This window comes from Bemisia tabaci, chromosome 8 (genome assembly GCF_918797505.1).
Source record: "Bemisia tabaci chromosome 8, PGI_BMITA_v3".
In the NCBI taxonomy this organism is placed as follows: Eukaryota; Metazoa; Arthropoda; class Insecta; order Hemiptera; family Aleyrodidae; genus Bemisia; species Bemisia tabaci.
This window is the reverse complement of record NC_092800.1, coordinates 37195925-37218332: the sequence shown is the minus strand read 5'-3', so window position 1 is coordinate 37218332 and position 22408 is coordinate 37195925. Positions and strand designations below refer to the sequence as shown.

The window sequence follows — 22408 nt, the reverse complement described above, 5'->3', positions numbered from 1 at the left end:
TCGGCAGGGCGGTGAAGACATCTTCGCAGTTTGACGCGCCTTCAATCCGGCGGAGCTGCAACATGCTCACACCCGTGGTCAAATAGTTGTATGTCACGCCTGCCGTAAACGAACTCAAGTATCGATGGTTCCACGCGAATAGGAGCTTATTTACCTCGATTGCAACGTTGCAAATCGCAGTTAATTTCGATGAATATTTTTGAAAAGATACGCACAGGTTTGCTGAAAATTTTACAAGAATTTTTAGAACGATTTTAATTGAAATCACGGGAATCACGCAGAACACGCCTCGCGCAACGAAAATTACTGGAACCAACTCTTAACGAAGATATTCACGTTTTTATTACACATTGGATTACGTAGAATTTGAACTGCCCGCTCACATGCAACTCAAAGCTCTACGTGAGTCAAATCGCGCACTTCAACGGTTTCAGCAATCTTCTCAATCGAGCAATGTTCTTTTCCCACCATGTTTTGTTCAAACTATAAGCAATTTGCTATAGCTGAGCCAAAGCGTCAAGAGTGAGGTTCGCAAAGACTGTCATGATAAACGTTTAGCGCGCGATGTGAATCACGTAGAGCATTGAGTTCTCATGAGCGGGTGGTTTGAATTCACGCATCAAGAATTATTGAATATCTTCGTAAGGATTTGATTTCGGTAATTTTAGTTGTGCGCATCGTGTTCTACGTGAAATTTTATTAAGTAATATTTATTAGAATGCTGAAATTCGTACCTTGCCTAGTGGTCCATTCCTGTCATACTTAATTTTTTTAATGAAAAAATCTTCAGCGTCATTCTCGATTTACCTGATTTTTCCTCTCTGCGTAAAGATCAATCTATTCAACTTTCAAGCAATAGTTTTTGTTTTTTCTCCTTTGGTGAAATGAGAAGGTAACGGATATTTTGAAAAATCTTCAACAAGATGCGTGTTCCCTCTGTTCACCGTTGATATACAAGATGTTCCAGGATTAAGCACGAATATTGAAAGAGTCGATTCTTTCGGTCAAAAAAAGACGTTTTTGTAGTATGACTTTTTTTCAAAAAGCGCTTTCCCTGGGGACCACCCCCACCCCCTTTTTGCCCACCTGCGCTACACTCAGTCTCTATTATCTCCAATACGATGAGTCAGGGCGAAAAAATGCATGACACATTTTCTCAATACTTTTCAACGCTAAATCTAGTGGTGCCGTCAAAAATTAATTTATGTCACTGAAAATAATAATTTTGGCCACTTTTAGGTTCGATACTCCCCCCTCCCCTGAGCCCCCCCCCCCCCATAAAAATGAATTATCCCTTTTTTAGAGGTCAAAAATGAAAATAGCGCTAAAAATTACCCTCATAGACCAATTTTCATTAATATTGATTGATAAACATTGTCACAGCGTTAGAAAGACGATTTATTTTCTCCAACTTTGGTGGAGCGTGGCCCCCAGGGAATGCGTTTTTGGAAAAAAATAGTTATACCACAAAAACGTCTTCTTTTGACCCCAAGAATCGACTCCTTCAATATTCGTACTTAATCCTGGGACACCCTGTATACATAAAATGCATGACATTTTTTTCTTTTTTTATACTTACGAGGAGGAAAATTTGTACCACTCCCTGATTCATCTTCGAGTTTCAGGCTTACACAAAGCTCACGTAGCCATACACTGTTGATAGTATTGGAATGAAATCTGGGATCATCACTCTGCGGAGTCTTTTCTGCAGTATTTGCCATTTATTTAAAAAATTGAAGCATTCCTGGTTCCTGATTTTGGGATTTTAAAACTCAAAAATTACCTCCCATAAAAAGATCGCCTATTTTCATTCGACGAAGGCGCGTCCAAACTGCACGTCAATATCTACAACCATTTTTTAGGTATTAACAAGTATTTCACGATACGGAACGACTATTTCGGGCCTCATCCATCACTTGTCCACATGTTTATAAAAAATTAATGCCACAAAAACATTGATTCCTAAATGAGACAGAATTAATGGCTCATGGCTGTGAAATGGACGTATTTCTATCAAACAGAACTATGTGCACTAAGACATGAGCTCCGAGACCAATAAGAATACATGCGTAACAGGACTCACGTCATAATGCACGTAGTTCTGTTTGACAGAAGTACGTCCAAATGTTGTCCAAGTACTACTGGTGGCAAAGTATTGGCCCACGTAACATTCCTAACTTTTTTCTTGTGAAAGCTTCAAGTAGTTAGAGCTTAATCTATGGAAACTCCAAAAATGGCGGGTGATTGTTTCTTTTGTAAAGAAGCGATGAATGCATTATGTTATTCTTCTAATCATTCCATGTACAAAAATTAAATGTATTCTTTTTTACCGCTTATTTAGGACCTGAGTTCGTGAAGGCTGCCGGACTTAATTTCACGAATACAGGACCCGATAAGCTTTACGACCCATTTTTAAACCCAACATCGATAAATGAATTTCTAATGGCAGCTTACAGGGGCGGACACAGTATGATTCTTGAAGTATTGAAGTAAGATCCAATTTAAAGTGTCGTTTATATATTCATGTATAGAAAATGAGAAACATTTGTAGGTTCCAAAAAATAGTATTCAATTCAATATTTATGTTCCACGTAGGAGGGACTTTTTCAATATAAGTACATATTTGTACTGTTATCTTTAGAATAAATTGGTAAGCAGAGCTGTTATCAACATTGACTCAGCTGGATTTTAACAGGATCCAATTCAAGATAGTCCACTATTTCAAGGGTAACATTGATTCATTTATTTCGTCATTAGTGCATGCTTTGAATTTCGGGCACTACAAGATTTTAAGGTACTATTTATGTCATTTCCATCTCGAAATTTTACCTTATGTGAAAGGGAATATTTTGTGACTTACAAGCTTCCTCTTCGTCTGTACAAACACCATTTTACTAAAAGAAAAGAGTCTTTCTTGCATTTGCTTTATGCAGTGATTCAGGAAATGGTACGATTAACTGCGGAAGTAATCTCGATAAAAATCGATTGTACAATAGGAATTTAAGTGGATAAAACCGCGACTTGTCAACTTGCGAGAATTTCCTTTACTACTACTACCACTTGATGGACTACTTCATGGTGTCTATTGCGGTGTAGCCCAAATCCAATTTCCATACTCTATTTCTGCGTATATTCTATTTTTTATGGAGATTTCTAAAACTGATAAATTTTACGTATAAATGGACATATTTATGCTCGTACAAAAGAAACTATGTTGGACAGAAGCCCTACGGACATACTTCCTTTTAGCATAAATACGTCCGTATGACAGCCACCGAATAAACTGAGAACTAGAATATTCTTGATCTCTAAACAATCATTGGAAAGTTACGGTCCAGTCTGCTAAAATGCATGTTTTTAAACGGGAAATGCCGCCATGAGACGTCAAAAAGCAGTCTCTAATGAAATTTTCATTCAATTTCGCGTATCAGAAAAAAAGTATGAAACATATCATGAGCTTCGCTCATCAAGGACATCCAGGAACATTATTTTCTCCTGCAACTTCTCCATTCACTTGAATTTGTTTTGATTATTTTGCATCTTATAGATTGCACATGAGTAATAATGAGACGGAGCACATGCGTATAAATAATTTTCTGAATCGGCCAAAACACGTGGTCAAATCGTATGGACCACTCGTGGAGAGCACTTGCGACTCACCGATGGCCAAACAAGATAAATTCGGCTCAAAAGACGTAAGTGACAAATTCCATCCATCCAGGCGGTGCGAAGCAAAACAAAAAGTGAATTTTCCAATGACCCAAGAAGCATTTTTCAACGGAAAAATCGGAATATATTGCATTTTTATCGGCGATAAAATCACTAGGATCGTCAACATCTGAGCGATTATCCTCGATCTTTTAGGAGCAGAATCGCGATTTTATCGCCGGGCAATTTATCGCGATATGTTTGAAATAAAAATCGCGATAAATGGCGATTTAATCTCGATTTTATCGACAAAAATTGATCACGGCGATAATATCGAACCAAAAATTGCAATTTGTAGCGATTTAATCGCTATATATCGCGATTTTTGGTGCGATTAATTCTCGATTTATCGCCACCGATATAATCGCGATAACCAACCGCTAAATCGCTATTTATCACGATCACTGCTACTGGGGTCCCTTCTTCTCTCTTACTAATGAATAATATATACATTATTCTATCTCTTCTTCTCTCTTACTAATGAATACTATATATATATTATTCTATCTCTTCTTCTCTCTCACTAATGATTACTATATATAATTGATAAGTTAAATATTATTAGTTAAGTAATTTATCAGTGCAGCACTTAAATATTATTAACTATATTATTCTATCTCTTCTTCTCTTTTTCTAATGATTTTACCTGCTGATCTGTGATCTGTGCAATGATCTTTTACAAGCTGCATTTTCTAAAAACCAATTTCTCTTCCCTGACTTTAGATGAACAATAAACTATTCCACTCGGTGCGGGCTGTTGGTGGAGATCTGGACACCACGTCGATAGAACGCGAGAGAGAATCGGGATTGGGTGGCTGGTGTCACTACGTTGAGAGGCTCCTCGGACAGGAAAAGATTGAGTCTTGGAGGGACTTGGAAAAATACTTTGCTCTAGATGTAAGAGAAGCCTCTTCGTAATTTTTCAAACCCCAGGTAGGGTTGGTGAGAGTAAAACTGAAGAAAAACCAGATGCATAATTTGAGTTGGGAGCTATGTGCCATCTCCTCTCTTTAGGCGATGATACAAGTTGATACAGATACAGATTGGCTGACAGTTTCCACACATTTTTAGGTCAGATGATCCCAAATTGTTAATCGTTCTAGCACAAACAATATGGGTTTTAATCATGGCAAAGCAATATTCGGAAACGGAGAAAAAATTATTCGTCGAGACTTCAAAAATTGATTCACGGGAATTTACTGAGGAGAGTCGTGGGTTATATAAAACTCCCAATTTGCCCTCATTTCACGTGAGAATTTTATTTTTTATAACATTTTTTTTTTATCCATAAAGTAGGGAGAATGGTACGATGCTTCCTGAGACTGCCCACTTAATTGAGGATTCCCAAAGAAAGAAAAAAAAAGAAAGGAGTAAGTATCATCGCCATCATTCTTTTTAAAAAATTCCCGACGATCTGAATCAGAGATTTTCTGGAGATCTTTAATACTAATGGGAGGTTTTTTTCAAAAAAAATTAACAATGCAGACAGAAGACAACAAAAAAGTGACCGGTTTAAGAGAGGACAGCTCTCTACTTTTTTCACCATGTTTTTGGACACCCATGTCGGGATACCTCCAAAATTCCTTTTGGGCTTTCTTTTTGCTCATACTGAGGATTTGAGTTTATTAATTTATTAAATCATGGTTTGAATTTATTATTTTATTAAATCATGGCATTTTTTAAAAGTGCTGCGTTGTTCCTTTCGGACTCTCCTGAAAAAAAGCGATTTTGGCATGCGCCCCTTCTCAGGATGGTCCTTGAAATACAGCCCATGAAAACATGTATTTCGGATATTTTTCAGACCATAAGGGACTTCAGAAAAGTCTACAAACACTGGCGGGACATAGATCTGTATGTTGGATGTGTCGCTGAGTGTCCTGTCGGCAACAGCATGTTCGGGAAAGTCTGCACGGCAATAATAATCGAGCAATTCAAAAGGTGGCTCATTGGAGACAGATATCATCCCACCTGTGATGGTCAGCCAGGACTGTTTCCAAACCGTAAGTTTTCAATAGAAATATTAGTAAATCGTAACATATAATTGTGTATGGCTGCAAATTCAACCATATCTGTACGTCCGTGACGTTTTGTCGTAACGGCCCATGCAAGTAGCACAGATTGCAACAAGTAGAAATTGCATGGTGAAAATATTGCAATTCCACTGATCGTGAGTGTTGTATATGTTGCCTAGCTCCCATTTGAAGGGGCCCCATTTATTGAAACTTATTGCAGTAAAATTGAAATAAGTTGCAATTTTTCATCGCAATGCATATTGCCTATCTTTCTGGCAAATGAAGCTCATTTTGTTGATTGTTTAAAGTCGGCATATGACTAAAGGATGTAAAAATATTGCAATTTAATGATACAAAAATTACAAATCCACTAACATCAAATTGCAATTTAATTTCAATATTTTCGTTGCACTGTGCTACTTGGGAGGTTGGTACCTGGAACTGAAAATAAGTAGAACGATTAACAAGGAACGCCAATATACCATATACCCTAATGCCATTAATGGTGGTAATAATAATACCGAATGCTCTAGAGGGAGTCATGAAGAGCATTACATGATATAGGATTGAGATTGAGACTTACGTTATAAAATCGTCATGGGGGAAGAGGAGGGGGTCAAAAAATCCATTTTTTTTTTTTTTTTTTTAGTTTTGTGGCTTCTATTCCTTTGTTCGATTTTTTTTGGAATCTACAGCCATCTATAGACAAATGAGGTTATTTCGAGCTGAGTAGGATTTGAAAGAGTAGGAATGTAATATTGGACAGTGATCCAAAATTTAGTGTCACGTATTTTATGAACAAATTAGTATTCTACCTTTTCTTGCCTTGCGTTTAAGTCTCCAAAGAGGTGTTTGTGATGCTTATCGCATATCGACGGTGATCGTACCAGACTACGTATCGCTTTGCGACGCTGTATACTTCCTGTCTTACTTAATTCCTTAAATGAAAAACTACTCAAAGTTAACTATAGAAAACTTCCCTGTTATTTCTTCTGTGCGCGAGGAAAACTCTGTGAAAAGAATTCATATTGATTTGCTCTCCTTCGAAAAAATAAAATAGGGGAGGAGATTTTTAAACACCGCAAATGAGATACGCGGTCTGGTAGTTTCACCGTCAATATTTTATGCATACAAAATGCGAGCCTTTAGTCGAAAAATCCGAAAATTAGCGTTGAGCACTTTATGAACGGCCCCTAGTGATAAAAATTACTTGATGTCTGGCTTAATAAATGAATAAGATCCAGAAAAAAAGATAGATTATGTGCATGATAAAAACAATTTTCAACCCCTGAGTGGCCGAGTGCCTTTAACTTTATCGCCATCGGATTAAAACGCTCTGATATTATGTGCGTTTTTATGTTATGTGCTCTGATATTATGTGCGTGTTATTATGTGTGTTATGTGCGTAAATTGTAATGTTATTTTTGTCACAAATTCAATTTCATAGAGTGTTTCTGAACAGAAATTTCACGAAAAAACCGATGGAACCACATTTAGACTTTTTCGTTTCGTATTTCCAAAAATATAAGCTTTCATAGTTCCCAGATTTTGTCCGAATTCTCCAATTGACTCGGTCCAGTGAGCGTCGCAAAATTGCGTGCCGGTGCATATTAAGCCATCATATACGTGTTCCATTTATTGGCGAGAAAATCGCGGAATATTCTTTGGACTATGGGACGCAATTTTGTGGCAATTTTTTTTTTTTTTGGGGGGGGGAGGGGGCAAGATACACGATACTCCAATTGACTCGGTCCAGTGAGCGTCGCAAAATTGCGTGCCGGTGCATATTAAGCCATCATATACGTGTTCCATTTATTGGCGAGAAAATCGCGGAATATTCTTTGGACTATGGGACGCAATTTTGTGGCAATTTTTTTTTTTTGGGGGGGGGGGGAGGGGGCAAGATACATACTTATAGTGAGCTCCTTCCACGCCATATGTTGAGTTTACCTACTTGTTTCAAGTACATCATGTTTGAACATTTTTTCAACATTCCACTTTAATACAATCGAATGATATTTCCGTTATGAAAATGTGCATGCTTACGATTGTTACTATCCAGTGCAGGTATAGATCTGACTAACACTCATTTTATTCTCTGAACAGATCAACTCAAAGAATTGAACAAAATGAACATGGCTCATATATTGTGTCATTACGGGGATATGACAGAAGTTCGGGAAAAACCTTTTCTGATGGGGTAAGTATTCAAAACGTCTATATTTCTTGACAAGGAGGGCGCTTAAAAAAATTGAAGGGCTTTCTTTATCAAAGGCTCAGTTCAGGGTGTGTGTCAATGTCAACGTGCGGTTGCACGTAAAGAATGATGAAATAATTTCCCCCTTATAAAATCTTTACAACGCCACCCACCATATTAGTATTTTGATGTCTGTTACAAACTAGCCACGTGTCAGGAGATAAAAAAAGGGGATCTTATGTGAAAGACTCTGTCGAAAAATATCCTCGACCCCTGAAAACCAACAATATTTTTAAAATATTATATGAAGATCCTCAGAATATCCTAGAGACCAGGATTACCAGGAGACCAGACTGGCGTAATCTTTATTCCCGTTTGTGACATCCATGAGCCGCGTTGTCTCAACTCTCTCTATAAAGGGACTCTAAATGATGTGTGACAGGGAATGATTAGGGAATCAGAGAGCTTATAGTTATTTTTTGTCTTTAATTTCTGTATTGCAGGGAAAAGAAAATTAAGTGCAGCTCAATGCCTAAAGTCGATTGGAACGCCTGGAAAGCTTTGGCCAACGATTCATCACAAAAAAGTTGATTTTGATCTACTCATCAAAATTAATTCTCATGTTTGTGGAGCGGGCAGCTTAAATGATTAAAGCTTTAATCGCTCGAAAATCCGAGAATGTACTCGAATCGTCTCTATTCCTCTGTTCCATCGTCTGAGCCATGTGCTGTTTGTAAAACTACCACCTCAGAGTTGTTGCTCAAGACTTTCATTTGTAATGTAAGCTCTATTTACCCAGAAATTTAAGTCCATTGTCGCTGGTAGTATTTCAAGTAAGACAGCTCAACTTTGAACGTTAAGCCCTGATTGAAGAATAAAAAACTTCTAAATTTTTTCGTTGCTTAATTTTTTAAATCTTCAAACATCTTACACTACAAAGGAGTGGCTACATGATGACTACCAAAAAAATTGCTGAGCGATATGCGTCTGGAAACGTTGCATCAACATTAAAGTAACGTAACTCAAAAGACTTTGTCCTTGTTCGTGAAGCAAAATTACACTGATATTTTTGTCACATAGTGCATATCGCTGTTTATGTTTTTCAACGCTGTTGGTCAATTATGTGGTTAGAGAATTATCTGTCAATATCTGTGTTAATATTGTTTACCTAATTTGCGAGCGTAAAATTGCATTGAAAGTTGAATAAAAATGACGTTAGACACGCTTGAATGTGATTTCCCCATGTTGCCTAGCGCTTGAAATAAACTATGGAAATTCTCGTAAATTACGTTATTTGAACGTTATTGCGACGTTGCTTCATAAAGTTGCAGCTACCCACATAGAGTACATAGAGTCGTAATGTAAGTAGGAGAGCTGGCGCCACTAATTTTCAGCACTATCCAGGTCTCGAATCCTGAGACTCCTGTATTACGACGGGTCACTTTTCCGATACATAATCGATTGTTTTCGATACACGAGGACCCAGCCATCCGATGAAATCAAAGAAGATAGGAATTACTCACTTATTCCACACCGCCATTTTAGATCGAACATACATCGAAAAGTGCGACCGAAGCTCGGCGCACACCGGGCTCGGAACTTGTCGACCAGAACATGGCGCCAGCTCTCTCATTTACATTACGAATCTGGGCACTGTATGGCTACCCCTTTTAATGTATCTGTAACATCATTATCAAACTTAAGTACCCAATTTCAATGAGAGACACTTTGTAATCATTACACAGCCGTATGGATTGTACTTTTCCCTACGGCTAACTACTGCCTAATTATCGAAATATTGTGTTGTAGTGTTTCCCCCTATTTTTCTCCAGTATAGGATTAAACATTATTTATGGCACACAAACACGTTTTTTTTTATTTACGGAGATAAATGTGTACGTTCACATTTGCAAACGTGGACATCAAAGGCAAATATACAAACAGTGGAAAAAATACACGTAAAACAATTCGAAACCCTAAATTACACACTAATTAAAGTAAGATCATGCGTGTTTGAGACCAACCACGCGAGGTAATCACAGGCTTATATTTAGACAATCAAATTTGAAATTTCACAAAGAGGAACTGTCACGGAGTCACTCTGGTTTGACAAACTCGGATCGTAGGACTTCAAACATAATTCACATTGAGACGCAACAGACCAAGATCAAAACCATTCTAATGAAACTCACACCGACTGATTTAGTGACTCCGTCATTCGATATGATATCGAACTTTTACTTCAAACCAGAGACAAGAGACCCTCCACTAGTATCTTGGCCATGGTGGAAGCTTTTACTTTCGGGACTTCAGCATTCTACTGTTGACTTACCTACATGGTTGATGTTTAACAACGTGTTGGCAGTTTCGTTTCGCAAACAAGCCGAAAATGGCCGAAGTTTAGGAAACTTGTTTGGCTCATGACGTTACCCGAAGCTCGTCATCGACCATGTAGGTAGGTCAACAGCCGAAATTAGGGTGATGACTGTTGCTCCCTTATAATTGTCCATAAGGAACTGTTGAATCCCCGAAAGTAAAAGCTTTCGCCTGTCGCCAAGAGGCCAGTGGAGGGTCTCTTGTCTCTGCTTCAAACCAAAACAAACTAACGTAACCTCATGTGCGAATTCTTCATGAGTTATAATTGTGTTAATTTATTAAAATTTAGTCATTGACTGGTCATAAATCAATTGAAGATTCACGAGAAATTTCAATTGTATGAAACAGTCGGATGCATTTTACCACCATGGCGCAAAAGAACGCGAATCAGAAACAAGGTTCTGCATTTGTCTACATTTAATTTGAACCAACGGCTCGATAAAATATCGAATGAGAATGACGTAGCCACTACTTCGAAAGGGAAGGATGCTGATTTAACATTCTGGATGTGAAAAAGTGTACGGCAACTCACAAAACGCTGAAATAACCGACACAGCAGATAGTTTTACATCTTGAAATTGCTATAACTGTTGTACATCATCTCCGTGCTAAGGAAAAACGCTGTATGAGCCTTTAGGCGTTTCCAAATCTCCTTCGAAAAATCATGAATTTTCGAGAACATTTGTGAATATTTCTCTTCCAGTTTTACAGAGGATTTTGTTCGCAATTTGATCTAAAAAATCTAAAAAATTGCGAGGACACATATTCATAATTATCTCCAAAATTAAATCTTTTCTAAGAGGAAATTTGGCAACATTCGAATGTTCAAACTGCGTTCTTCCTTAGCACGGCAGTATAGCAGTTAATTCAGCGTTTTGTGAGTTGTCGCAGACTTTTTCACATCCAGAATGTTAAATCAGCATCCTTTTTTTCAGAGGCGGATCCAGCACTATGGCAACACCCGATTGCCTCCATTTAAACCTATGCTAAATAATCGATTCTTGTCGGAGCACCTGGCCCCTCCAGGAATCGATACATCTCCATAGGTCTGGATGGAGAAAACACAATGTTGCCAATTTGCTAGATCCGCCAATGCTTTTTTTTCGGTGTAAATCAGTCTATGAAACGGCCCTAAAACCTATCCCTCAGTCCATGCTCAGGGTAGCCACTCGGTGTCGTAGTGGTATCGGTTGCCGGGGTCGTTGATGTCCTCCTTCTTGGCGTCCTTCTTCGAGGACGAGTCCTTGTCCTCGCCGGAGCTGAGGGTGTTGTACACCTTCTTGGCGCCGTTGAGCCCGGCCTCCACACCCTCACCGAGCTTCTCGCCGGCCTTTTTGACGGCCCCGCCGATGTTGTGCGGGCTGAAAGTCTCGTCGTCGATGTTGATGTTGTACGCGTCCGCCGCAGGGCAGTTGCTCTGGTCGATGTTGCTCAGGTCGAACGGGCTCACACCCGAGGCGCTCAGCTTCGATCGTACCTGCAACCCATCAAATTTACAATCGTTGTAGTTTTTTTTTCTCTCAAATGGACTGTGCTGAGCAGAAAGGCCATCACAGCTATGGTCAAATATGATTAGGTACTTTAATTTTGAACATGAAAACGGTTGTGCGGATTTTTAGGCAAAGGATATATCGACGGTGAAACTACCAGACCTCGTATCTCGTTTGCAGTGTTTGAAAATCTCCACTCACATTTTATTTTTTTGAAGGAGATCAGAATCAATATCATTCCTTACAATTTTCACAGATTTTCCTCCGCACAAAGAGGAAAAATCACGGAAGTTTTCACGAATTGACGTTGAGTAGTTTTCTATTTAAAAAATAAAGTATGGCAGGAAGTCTGCGACGTCGCAAACCGAGATACGTGGTTTGGTGGTTTCACCGTCGATATGTGGCCCATTAAGGTAGGTATTTTGGCCCTAACCTTGGTCGAAAATTGAAACAGCTTAGAATAATGTCATGTCTGGTCAAATCGACTTTTAATCATCTACCCTGTGAGAACTTGTCCTTATTTAAGGTGTTTTTGAAAAGTTTTTGCCTGATTTATCAGCGCAAAGTAGTGAAGTTTTGCAGTTTTCTCGACTAATTGCTCATTTTTGGTCCTAAATTAGATTGTTTATGTATGAGCCCAAGCGACTACCACTTTCATATTCGAATATGTTAATCTTTAGTGCACCCATTACAACATATTTAAAGGAGAAAGTGGTAGTCGCTTGTGCTCATACATAGACAATCTAATTTAGGGCCAAAAATGAGCAATTATTCGAGAAAACTGCAAAACTTCACTACTTTGCGCTGGTACATCAGGCAAAAACCTTTCAAAAACACCTCAAATAAGGACAAGTTCTCACAGAATAGATGATTAAGAGTCGATTTGACCATACATGACATTATTCTAAGTTAATTCAATTTTCGACCAAAGTTAGGGCCAAAATATCCTCCTTCATGGGACACATCCTTTGATTAGGTACTTTAATTTTTAATATGAAAACGGTTGTGCGGATTTTTGGGCAAATTTCATTGAATGTGTCAGTTGCGCTGGTCACAGAATAGTGTTTTAGTGCTTGATTCTTGCAAATTAGCTAAAAATAAGAAGATCTGTCCAAACAGGAACTTTCCACGTTCAATATTAACCGAGATATCGCGTTTTGAAAAGTCAGATTTTTTACGTCATCCACCGCGGTAGTGACACCCTTGGTTTCTTCCACCTTGCTTTCATCCAAGTTTCACGTTGAGTCACCAGTACAAATGTGTGTCTTACTGATTGATGAAAGCAAAGAGGAAGAAACCAGGGGGTGTTACCGAGGTGGATGACGTCATAAACCGAATTTTTCAAAGCGCGCGATATTTCGGTTAATATTGAACGCAGAAAGTTGCTGATGGGTGGATCATATTATTTTTGGATACCCTACGAGAATCAAGTAGCAAAACATGATTTTGCGACCAGCACAACGCACAACTGACTCTTGAGAGTTGACTTTTTTTCCATGCAGGTATTTGACATTTTTTACATAATTTATCACCAAATGCCAGTTTGAAACGAGCAGAGAAAATAAAGGGATATTCAAGGCAAAGAAAAATTGCAACTTAATGTGATTCTTTTAAAATTCCAATAGATAGGAAGGGAAGCCCCTTCAATTAGTAGATCGGCAACATACACAACACTCCGACGTATGGTGGTAATTAAATAATTTTACCGTACATGGGTAATCGCACGTTGTTGCAACTTGTGTTATGTAGGATCTCAGTGGTGCAAATCAGCTGCTTTGGTTGACACAACCAAAGCTCAGTTTGGTGAATCGAGAAAAAATAGTTCGTGTCGAAAGTTTTCCATTTCATCCGAAGTTTTAGGTCTTATCAACCGAAAAGGTCGGCTCACACAACCGACGCGACGGTTCAATCGGGATTCTGATTATTTGATCGATTGATGCTTTCTTTGCATCTAGGTCTGAACTTTTTCATATCATGGATAAAAATTTTAAAAAAAAAATTACATGTGGTTACACAATTTTTAAGGGCAAAAGAGACTCTCGAGTGAAATGCACCCAGAGTATCGCTCTGATTTATCGATCAGTGAAAAATTGGTTTCATGGTGCGCATTTTGAAACTAAACTTAAAAAAAAAAAAAAAAAAAAAAAAAAAAAAAAAAAAAAAGTGGAAAACTTAAATAAGATTTAATCCGAGGTTGGATTAATTCAGATCAAGTTCAGATGTATAGACTGTGATTGTTACGTCTCCTCCAAAATTTAATCATCACAAGATAGTTACGTATCAATGGAAAAATCTCCACTATGCAGCTTACAAATATAATACAACTAGATTTAATTTCGAATAAAAGGCGTTTGATACATACCTTGTCGAGGTACATCTTCTCCAAGGTTTTTGATCGAGACAGAATGGTAGCTGACAAACGGTGAGCAAAAGCTAACTTTTGACAGGTGAAAATTCCAGCATATTTGCTGTAATCCGTGGAGAATACTACGTAAGAAGCACTGCCAGCAACGCCTGGAGAGAAACAATGTATAGTTGAGAAACATGAAAATTAAAAAAATTTTAAAAAAGAAGTTTTAATTTTTTGAGAGGTAAATGAACGAGTTTAACTCATGACGGAATGAGTCATGATCAACATCTTTAACATGAAGGGATCGTGTTGTTTTCATTTCTGTTAAAGAAATGAAACATGACAAGTGACAGGCAGCTAAAATTTAGTTAGGTTGATTTTGTTTAGTTACGTCAAAATATGAGTGGGTGAACCTGACCAAAGTGCGTTGACAACAGATGACTGTAGCCCCTAACAGCTGCACCTAAACAGCCATACAGCGCATGTTTGATGCTGCGTATTTTACTTCAACGCACCTGTGCAATAACCCGATATTCCCCAGACCATATGGTGCATGTCATTAAACCTGATGTATGTTTTAATCACTGGTCTGGGACTATCGGAGGCGATAACCTCTCATAAACCGGTGTGTTCTCAGTGAATTTTGATTTATTATCACATCTTTAATAACAGTTCATTAGTAACAGTGAGATATTCTACGAGTAGTTTCTTTCAAATGGACCACTTTTTGCAAATGAGTACAAATACTCATCAGACTGATGCATTTCAGGGATTAAGTATGTGCGTGCGCAATGTTCATTTGCAAATAGGTGCGTTTATGGATAAGCCTGGAACAGTAGTTCCTTAATCAAAAAACGTTGCCCAAATGATGTCGCAACCACAGCTCTCATTCCGCATGTATTTAAATTCAAAGCAAAAAATAAGTGTATTAGTTTAGACTTTGCATTACGACATAATAAAGGGGTCAATCAGTCAAATTCTCAAATAACTCCACCCCATTGGTTGCTTCGTCGGCAACAGGCGCGCAAAGATAAGTCAAGTTTTTGAGAATACTATTTATCCAAGATATAGAACATATTGAGTGCCGAGAATTTTCATGCGGTAATTTTTCAGATGAATTCGTCAGAATTTGTCATTTGTCAGAATTCGTAATGCACTATAGTAATAAAAAAGCGTCTTCGAGCTTTTGTAATCATAATCCTCCTCATTCAAGGACTTCATACTTGTTTTTCATTAAAAATACTCACTGAGAGGGAATCGGACGGTCATTTTTGCTGGTACATCTGGGACAGCTTTCAAATTTCCGGTATAGTGGTAATTGTTATCCACGCTGGCGAGTCCTAGGACAGGGTGCTCACTTATCTGCTCCACCTTGTAGCTCCCTGGCTCTCCGGTGCTCGTAAAGTTGTAGAAAACGCAACGGCTGCCGGTTGAAGTTTTCTGGATCACGTACCATTTCCCCAAGAACTGGAAAATAAACGTTGCATGAAAATCATTTCAAGAGAATATAAATCAGTATTTTTTAAGTATCTTGTCGGAAAATTGAGAAATGTTCTAGCGTTCAAAATTTCAGTCAACACTGACTCCGTCCCAAAGATCTAAACAGTTATCATAAGGGCGCCTTCTAACCTTAGCCAGGAGGGGTAGAGATCTCGATTGCTGGCCATAAAATTCCACTCTCTTTCCTAATTTCTTTCGCCCACTTTTCTGGCGAACGGAGGGGAGGAAAACAAACACCCCTCATCAGTGCTGATAGTTATGCTACTGCAATGAACTTCATTTTGCATTAAGGAACTATATTGTTTTTGTCTCATTTTAGGAACAACATATGTCCTAATACTTCCCCTACGCAGATAGGTGCTTTTATGCATGAGTTCGGAATAGTAGTTTCTTACTGCAATAAGTAGTGAAAATGTGAGGCTGTAATAGATCAAAGGGTGCATACTTTGGACATATCGAATTCTGGCATAGGTTCAACGGTTGGACAACTTCCCAGGTGATAAGTGTGTCCTGAAACGCATCCAAGCATAGCAAGCAAAGCTGCTATGCCTAAAATTGTCCATCTTAACAAGTTACTCTTCTCCCTGTAAAACATAAATTATAACAATAAGATTTTAAATGCAAAAAATGCAATGCGTAACAATGAGTAGATTGTAATTTCAGAAATGGATTCATTTTGCATTCTTCTAACTACGTAGAGTAGTTAGTAGTAGTAGTAGTAGTAGTAGTAGTAGTAGAAGTAGAAGTAGAGAGGGGCTTGGAGGACATGGCGCATAGGTGCAGTTTTTGAAAAAACTGAGATATTGATACTTTCAAGTATAACTATACTCTTATCGAATATTCTGTGAAAAATTCGCTCCCAAATTCCAATTTTTAAGCATCAAAAAGTCAATTTGAACTTCGATTCCGTCACAAGGATTCATGTAATTTCAAAACTTCAATCACGTATCTCTCGAAATAGCAAAAAATGCACTTATGCGTCTTGTTCTCCAAGCCCTACATTTGATTCTGAGACTGATCTAGCTTCATGTGGACCCGCCCGTTGGTGTATAGTTCACCCTGACCGTAAATAAAGTAGGTAGGAAAGACGACGCGTGAATTAATAGGTTTATTGACTTGGGATGGAGGAGAGGAAATCAGTCTGCCATTGAACCAATACCGGTTCGGTGTCAACGCCAAGTCACGTGGAGTTGAGTCATGTCACCCCAAGGAGGCGAATAATTCAATCAAGCCATGCTTCGACAATGGACCAGGACCATGGACCAGGTCTGACGCGAGATGACGCATGACGTCACGTGTGTCATCTCGCGTCGCGTCGAAGCGCGTCGTTAGCGCCGCAACTTCCTCTTTAACATTCAGACCAGCTGATTTGGTCCGACTCCTGAAGGTGAATCAGTCTGGTGACTCATCTATTTACTCGGCGAGCAACAGTTATTGACTTTTAGGAAGTGCAATGAGACTTTTAACGGACCCCTATGCTGAGAAAAAATTGACGTGGTTTCAGCAAAAACATACTCTAACCCCTCTCCGCCCATAAATTGAAAAATTTGGGCGGTTCTTGCTTTGGTCGTTCTCAAAAAAGGTGCGTTACTTTTTACTGAACTCCAACCAATTTTTGTGTTGGTTGCAGTGAAATTTAAGTGGTATTATTCATGAGATTTTCATGTTGGATAAAAATTTGTATGCAAATTTTATTTTTATTTAAATTAAATTTTACCTAATTTTTTTGCAGAGTACCGAATGTAAGTTTTGAAAATCTTGTGAATAATCTTATAATATAGGTGTAAGACAAAGAATGACAGAGGAAAATAAGGAGAAGTAAACCGTCTTTTCACAGCTGCACCATGGATGTTAAGGTCTTGTAATGCGCCGTGATAAACATGTTATTTCATATCAGCATCAGCTAGAAAATTATCTGCCTTTCTACGTCATGTTAGACTATCACCAAAGCTAGGCCGAGCTTTAAGTTTTTTCGTTTAGTTTCATCCGCTCAGTTTATCAAGTGGACTGTGGCAAAAATGGAATTATACAAATTATAATGAATAAAACTTAATTCCAGAGTTTTATCACATGTCAATCATAGGCATTTTAAACATTGAGATCGTAATTGATTCCTACACAAGGAGAGGGGGTAGTTCACACAAGATGCCTAAAATTCAAAATCCATCGATTGCTTTTGAATTATTTCTTCAAGCCAAACCTTATAATGGCTTTTTCTAAAAAACACATTTGAACATATTCTTATTTCTTCGTGGGTAGAAAATTCATGATTAATAGAGCTGGAATTTACTCTTTTAGTCCAGTCCTTAACTAAAGGTTTGGTCCTTTAGGCATAATTCAGTCCCTGTGATCGTCTCTTGGTCTAAATATTTATCACTGATTAGAGCCTGATTTTCTGATTTTCTGACTCAAATCGACAACATGGAAATGGAATCCGATTGATTCCTAGACGTTTATCGTAATCGGTATTAGTGTGACGTCAGCGATATGATGTGACCCGAAGCACACCGCACCATTGAATTAGGAAAGAAAGCCATATAAGCTTTCGGACATTGCAAAATTTTCATTGATAAAATACACATTTTCATGGGAATCGATGAATTTTGGCATTCCAATTTTCCTGCGAATTTTATCTGAATTCTGATCCAGTGCATCTGAAAATTTCAAGGAAAAATACTCATAACTTTTTTCAAGTTTTAATATTCTATCTCAGGAAATTTGGCAACGTTCGTATGAGCTTACGGTGTTTTTCTCTCAGCGCAGCAGCACGCATGAGAGATATTCTCTTCTCTGAGAATCCACATCCACAATCATCGATCAAGAGCAAACAGATTCTGAGTCACCAAAGTTACCTTTTACCTTCATGAATACTTTGTTTACAAACTCATTGCTTTGTATGCGGTTGCTATCTGAGACTTCATGTTTTATTCGATGCTGCGCTTGAAAGAAGAAAGAGCAGCTTATCAGCTTGTATTCTGTATTGATTAGCATAATGCGCTTTGGTATTACATTGAACTTTGGACTGATAAAATCATCCTTGTTTGATATTGAGCAGATTCTAGGCAAGAAACGAAGGTTGAAAATTTTTTGTATTATGGTTTTTCCTTCCGCTATCCCCCCGTCTGTTTTTTAGGGGCTATTTCATGTGCCTTTTCAGCGGGTCGCAGCGAAGGTTAAATATATTTCAGCGCTTTTGAAACTGTATTTTACGTTGCAGCAGTTCTTTTCGTGTTTTACCTTTAACCAAAGTATCGTAGGTTGCAATAAATTGCAAACTACATTATAAAATTATTGCTATTGTATGAGAGTGTTGTGCGTGTTGTCTACTCATTGATTGAAGGAGCTCACTTCATTGAAAACCGTAATAAAATTGGAATCTTTAAAATTGCATTTTACTTCCTTTTATTTTTGAAGTACGTAGACCTGTCTCACACATCAACGGTGTAAGTCTGTAACCACGTATTTTCTTTGTGGTATTGGAAAATCTCCTCTCCTATTTTGGTGTTTTTTAAAGGAGAACAAATCAACACCATTACTTGAAGTTTTCGCAGAATTTTCTTCGCACAGAAAAGGGAAATCATCTCAGTTTTTAAAACCTCAGACAGTCCTTGAGTACTTTTCCAATAAAAAAAGGAAGTATGATAAGAAGTCTGCATTGTCGCAAACCGAGATACTTGATTACGGACTTACACCGTCTACATGGAACTCATTTTATCGATCGTTTAGTTCATTGAACAAATAATGTAATGATACTTGTAATTTTATTACTTTAAATTTCAAAATTATTCTGATATGCAGTGTGATACTTGTCTTAGAAGGAGCTAATAAAGATTTTTTCACACGATATATTCTTCGTAACATCTACAAACCCTGATTTTAGGCATTTTGGTAAGGCATTGTAAAAATTGCTGCATTTCGGCATAGAGGAACGTCAATGCGAAGTTCAGCACCCGAATTTTGTTGGCTTAGCGTCGGCCACAAATCAAACCTATATTCTAAATCCAATCTCATATCCAATATCCAATATCCTAAAATCATCGGGCTCAGCCAATCAGAGAGCTTACGCTCGATTCAGCCGTAACTAAGACTAATTCGGTCAAAAAAATCTGGCCCAGGTCTAAAATCTTGTCGTTTCCTCGGAATTGAGAAATTTAAATTAATTGCTGTTCTTCCATAGAATAAACATGTGAGACTAAGTGGATCGTTGGCATTAGTTTCCACTTCGCTGACACTTCGGTATCCAGAAATTACAACATAGATCAACAAAATCTGTGAATATTTTCTGAGATCAATCCTCATATAAAATATCCCGAAGGTTCTCTTGAGGATCAGAGAAATTTTCGTTGAGAATATTCTCACTATATGTCTCAAAAATATACTAAATAAAACATTCTCAGAGTGGCCAAGCAAAAATGCCCATCCCTACGTTCATGCGTCGCAGAATATTTTTATGCTCACGGTGTGGGGACAATTCCGAGCGAGTCTAAAAATATAATACTTCTTCCTTTTTCCTTAAAAAAGAATAATGTGGAAAAAGAAACATCTCCCTGTCAGTCAGGCTGATTTTGTTGTGTCTGTAACATTTACAATTATTACTGTATTTGATTGTTCACTAGCACATAATTCTGTATGAATTTGAATAATTTGTCTAGCTTTTTGCCGCGCAAATAAACAGTCAGAAAAAAACCATCGAACAAACTTGAAAAGATTTTTGAAAACTTTTGGACGTAAAATGATCAGACGCTGATCGGGACTGAAAAGTATTATAACCTTTTTATGTAGTTTTGAACGTTTAGTTTAATCAAATCGTTTCTCTGAGATGAAGGAAGTATCATCCGATTGTGGTACACATTTTTCCAGATTACAAATTCTGTTCATGATTTATTCTAACACGTACATTAAAATAAAGCAAAATAAAGAGGAAATAAACTTGAGTACATGGCACCAACTTACCTTGTAAGCGACATATTTTCGCGATTCTGATCGCTGATACTCCTAAAACGTCACAACACCTAACAAATCTGATTCACTTTAATCACTGGCTATCGTTCCAGTAGAACGGTACTCCAACAGCGAGCTGAGAGCTGACTGTGAGACTGATTGTGAGAGGGAGACACTGGTTCCGCCGCCACCAATCACAGTTCTTCTCCTCAATGAGACAACGAGATAAGTGACCGCTCTCCTTTTCTACGGGTTCAGTCGTTATCCATTTAAATGCGGAGACATGAAAAAAAAAACGCCCGGAGAAACGGAAACTACTAGGACGTAAACCTGTTCAGAGAATTGAGGAATGTTTTCCCCGGTCAGTCTGATGTATTCTGTGATGACTCACTCAAAAGTTTGATTTCCCAACTGAAGAATGTTTTAAGTTCGCAGAAATGTTGTTGTTATTCGCAGACGTAAAAGGCGACATCGCGCTTTAGTTGATCTGTTTTCTCATTTTATGGCAAAATTCCGATTTTTCTGAAAGTTGGAGGAATCGTAGAAGGGAAAGCCATGATAATATAACTTTAAAAATGCAGTTTATGAGTTTATGAAAAGTTTTTTCCCCTTCTCTTGCCTTTTTTTCTTGCTGTTAGAAATATGATAAACATTGATATTTGGATTCAAAATTTTGAGTTCGACTGTCATTCATAAAAAAAGTAGTTTTTTTTTCAAAATACTAGCCCTTGGATTTTTTAAAAAAAATTAAAAAATTAAAAGTTTAAAAAATGCTACATTTTTTTTTTAAAAATCCATGACTGATACCTCCAAAAGAAACTGCATTTTTTAATATTTGGATAATCTATTTTTGAGTTCACATTATCTGTATTTGTTTATCTAAAATGAAGACAGAGAAAGTCATACCTCAGGAGCAAAGTTCCCACATTTTCGCCTTTTTTTTCATTTATCAAAACGTTAAAATGCATGGAGGTTATTGCTTCACCTTTTTACAGAATACGTTGTGCAGGAGAGAAAAAAAAAACTAAAGTAAATCTTATAAAACAATTTTCATTATTTAAGCTCTGAAAAGATAATTCACGACAAAAAATTTGTAACATAATCAATCGAGATATTGGTTTTCGGACTTTTATCATCAATGGATGTACTAAATTTTGCAAAAAGAAAAGAAACAACATTTCCGGCTCATTTTAGAAATTACTTTTTAGGAATGATTAAGGAATAATGGCCCCTATTTGCCCTATATTTAGTTCATGAAGATTTATATTTTATAATTGCAGCCCGTTTCCTAAGTTACCCTTGGTAAAAATTGGCAGTAGAATGTGTGTTCCAAAATACTATAGACCTATAGCCGGCTGTACAATTTCTTATAGCCTTTTATAGCCGATGGCGATTAAGCAACAGCCAGACGATAAAGTTTATGCTAAACGTTACTAAATACGAATACTAGGACTTAGTTAGTTTTTGGACTACCGCTATCGTTTTGTGCCGTAGTATCTTGATTTATTTTGCGAGGAAAGCTCCGTAATTTTGAAGGATGCCTATCATTCTTCTTAATATGTTGCAGCGCCTTAAATTTCTTATGATTCTATGCAATACCTCTGGTGTGAAATAGTTGCTTCAGACGCCGTGGCACGCTGCGGCGCGGCGCGGGCGGGCAGAAGCGCGAAACGCGCATTGGCGCCTACAAACCTAACAGGGATACTTCACGCATTGCGCAATGCGTGAAGTATCCCTGTTAGATTTGTAGGCGCCAATGCGTCGCCGCTCCGCTTTGTGTTAGGCTCTGATATTTAATCTCGCGGAGTCGGCGTTTTTCAAATCATGATTTTGA

The 22408-nt window shown here is 37.8% G+C and overlaps 2 protein-coding genes across 2 annotated transcripts in view; one reads left to right on the top strand and one right to left on the bottom strand.

The window, feature by feature from the left end:
- Window positions 1-10167, top strand: part of LOC109038755 (salivary peroxidase/catechol oxidase) — a 36335-nt gene extending 26168 nt beyond the window's left edge. The window contains exons 7-12 of the mRNA XM_019053938.2: window positions 2342-2489; window positions 3548-3695; window positions 4432-4605; window positions 5510-5708; window positions 7827-7920; window positions 8421-10167. Of these exons, the coding sequence (XP_018909483.2) occupies window positions 2342-2489; window positions 3548-3695; window positions 4432-4605; window positions 5510-5708; window positions 7827-7920; window positions 8421-8508 (851 nt within the window). The 3' untranslated portion in view covers window positions 8509-10167. The remainder of the gene's footprint in view (window positions 1-2341; window positions 2490-3547; window positions 3696-4431; window positions 4606-5509; window positions 5709-7826; window positions 7921-8420) is intronic.
- On the bottom strand, window positions 9764-20765 carry LOC109038756 (apolipoprotein D). The gene is made up of 5 exons (XM_019053939.2): window positions 20587-20765; window positions 16079-16217; window positions 15381-15600; window positions 14146-14297; window positions 9764-11770 (listed from the first exon to the last, which is right to left on the bottom strand). The coding sequence occupies exons 1-5, from the start codon at window positions 20598-20600 to the stop codon at window positions 11450-11452; spliced, it is 846 nt and encodes a 281-aa protein (XP_018909484.2). The 5' UTR covers window positions 20601-20765; the 3' UTR covers window positions 9764-11449.
- Window positions 20766-22408: the final 1643 nt, after the last annotated feature.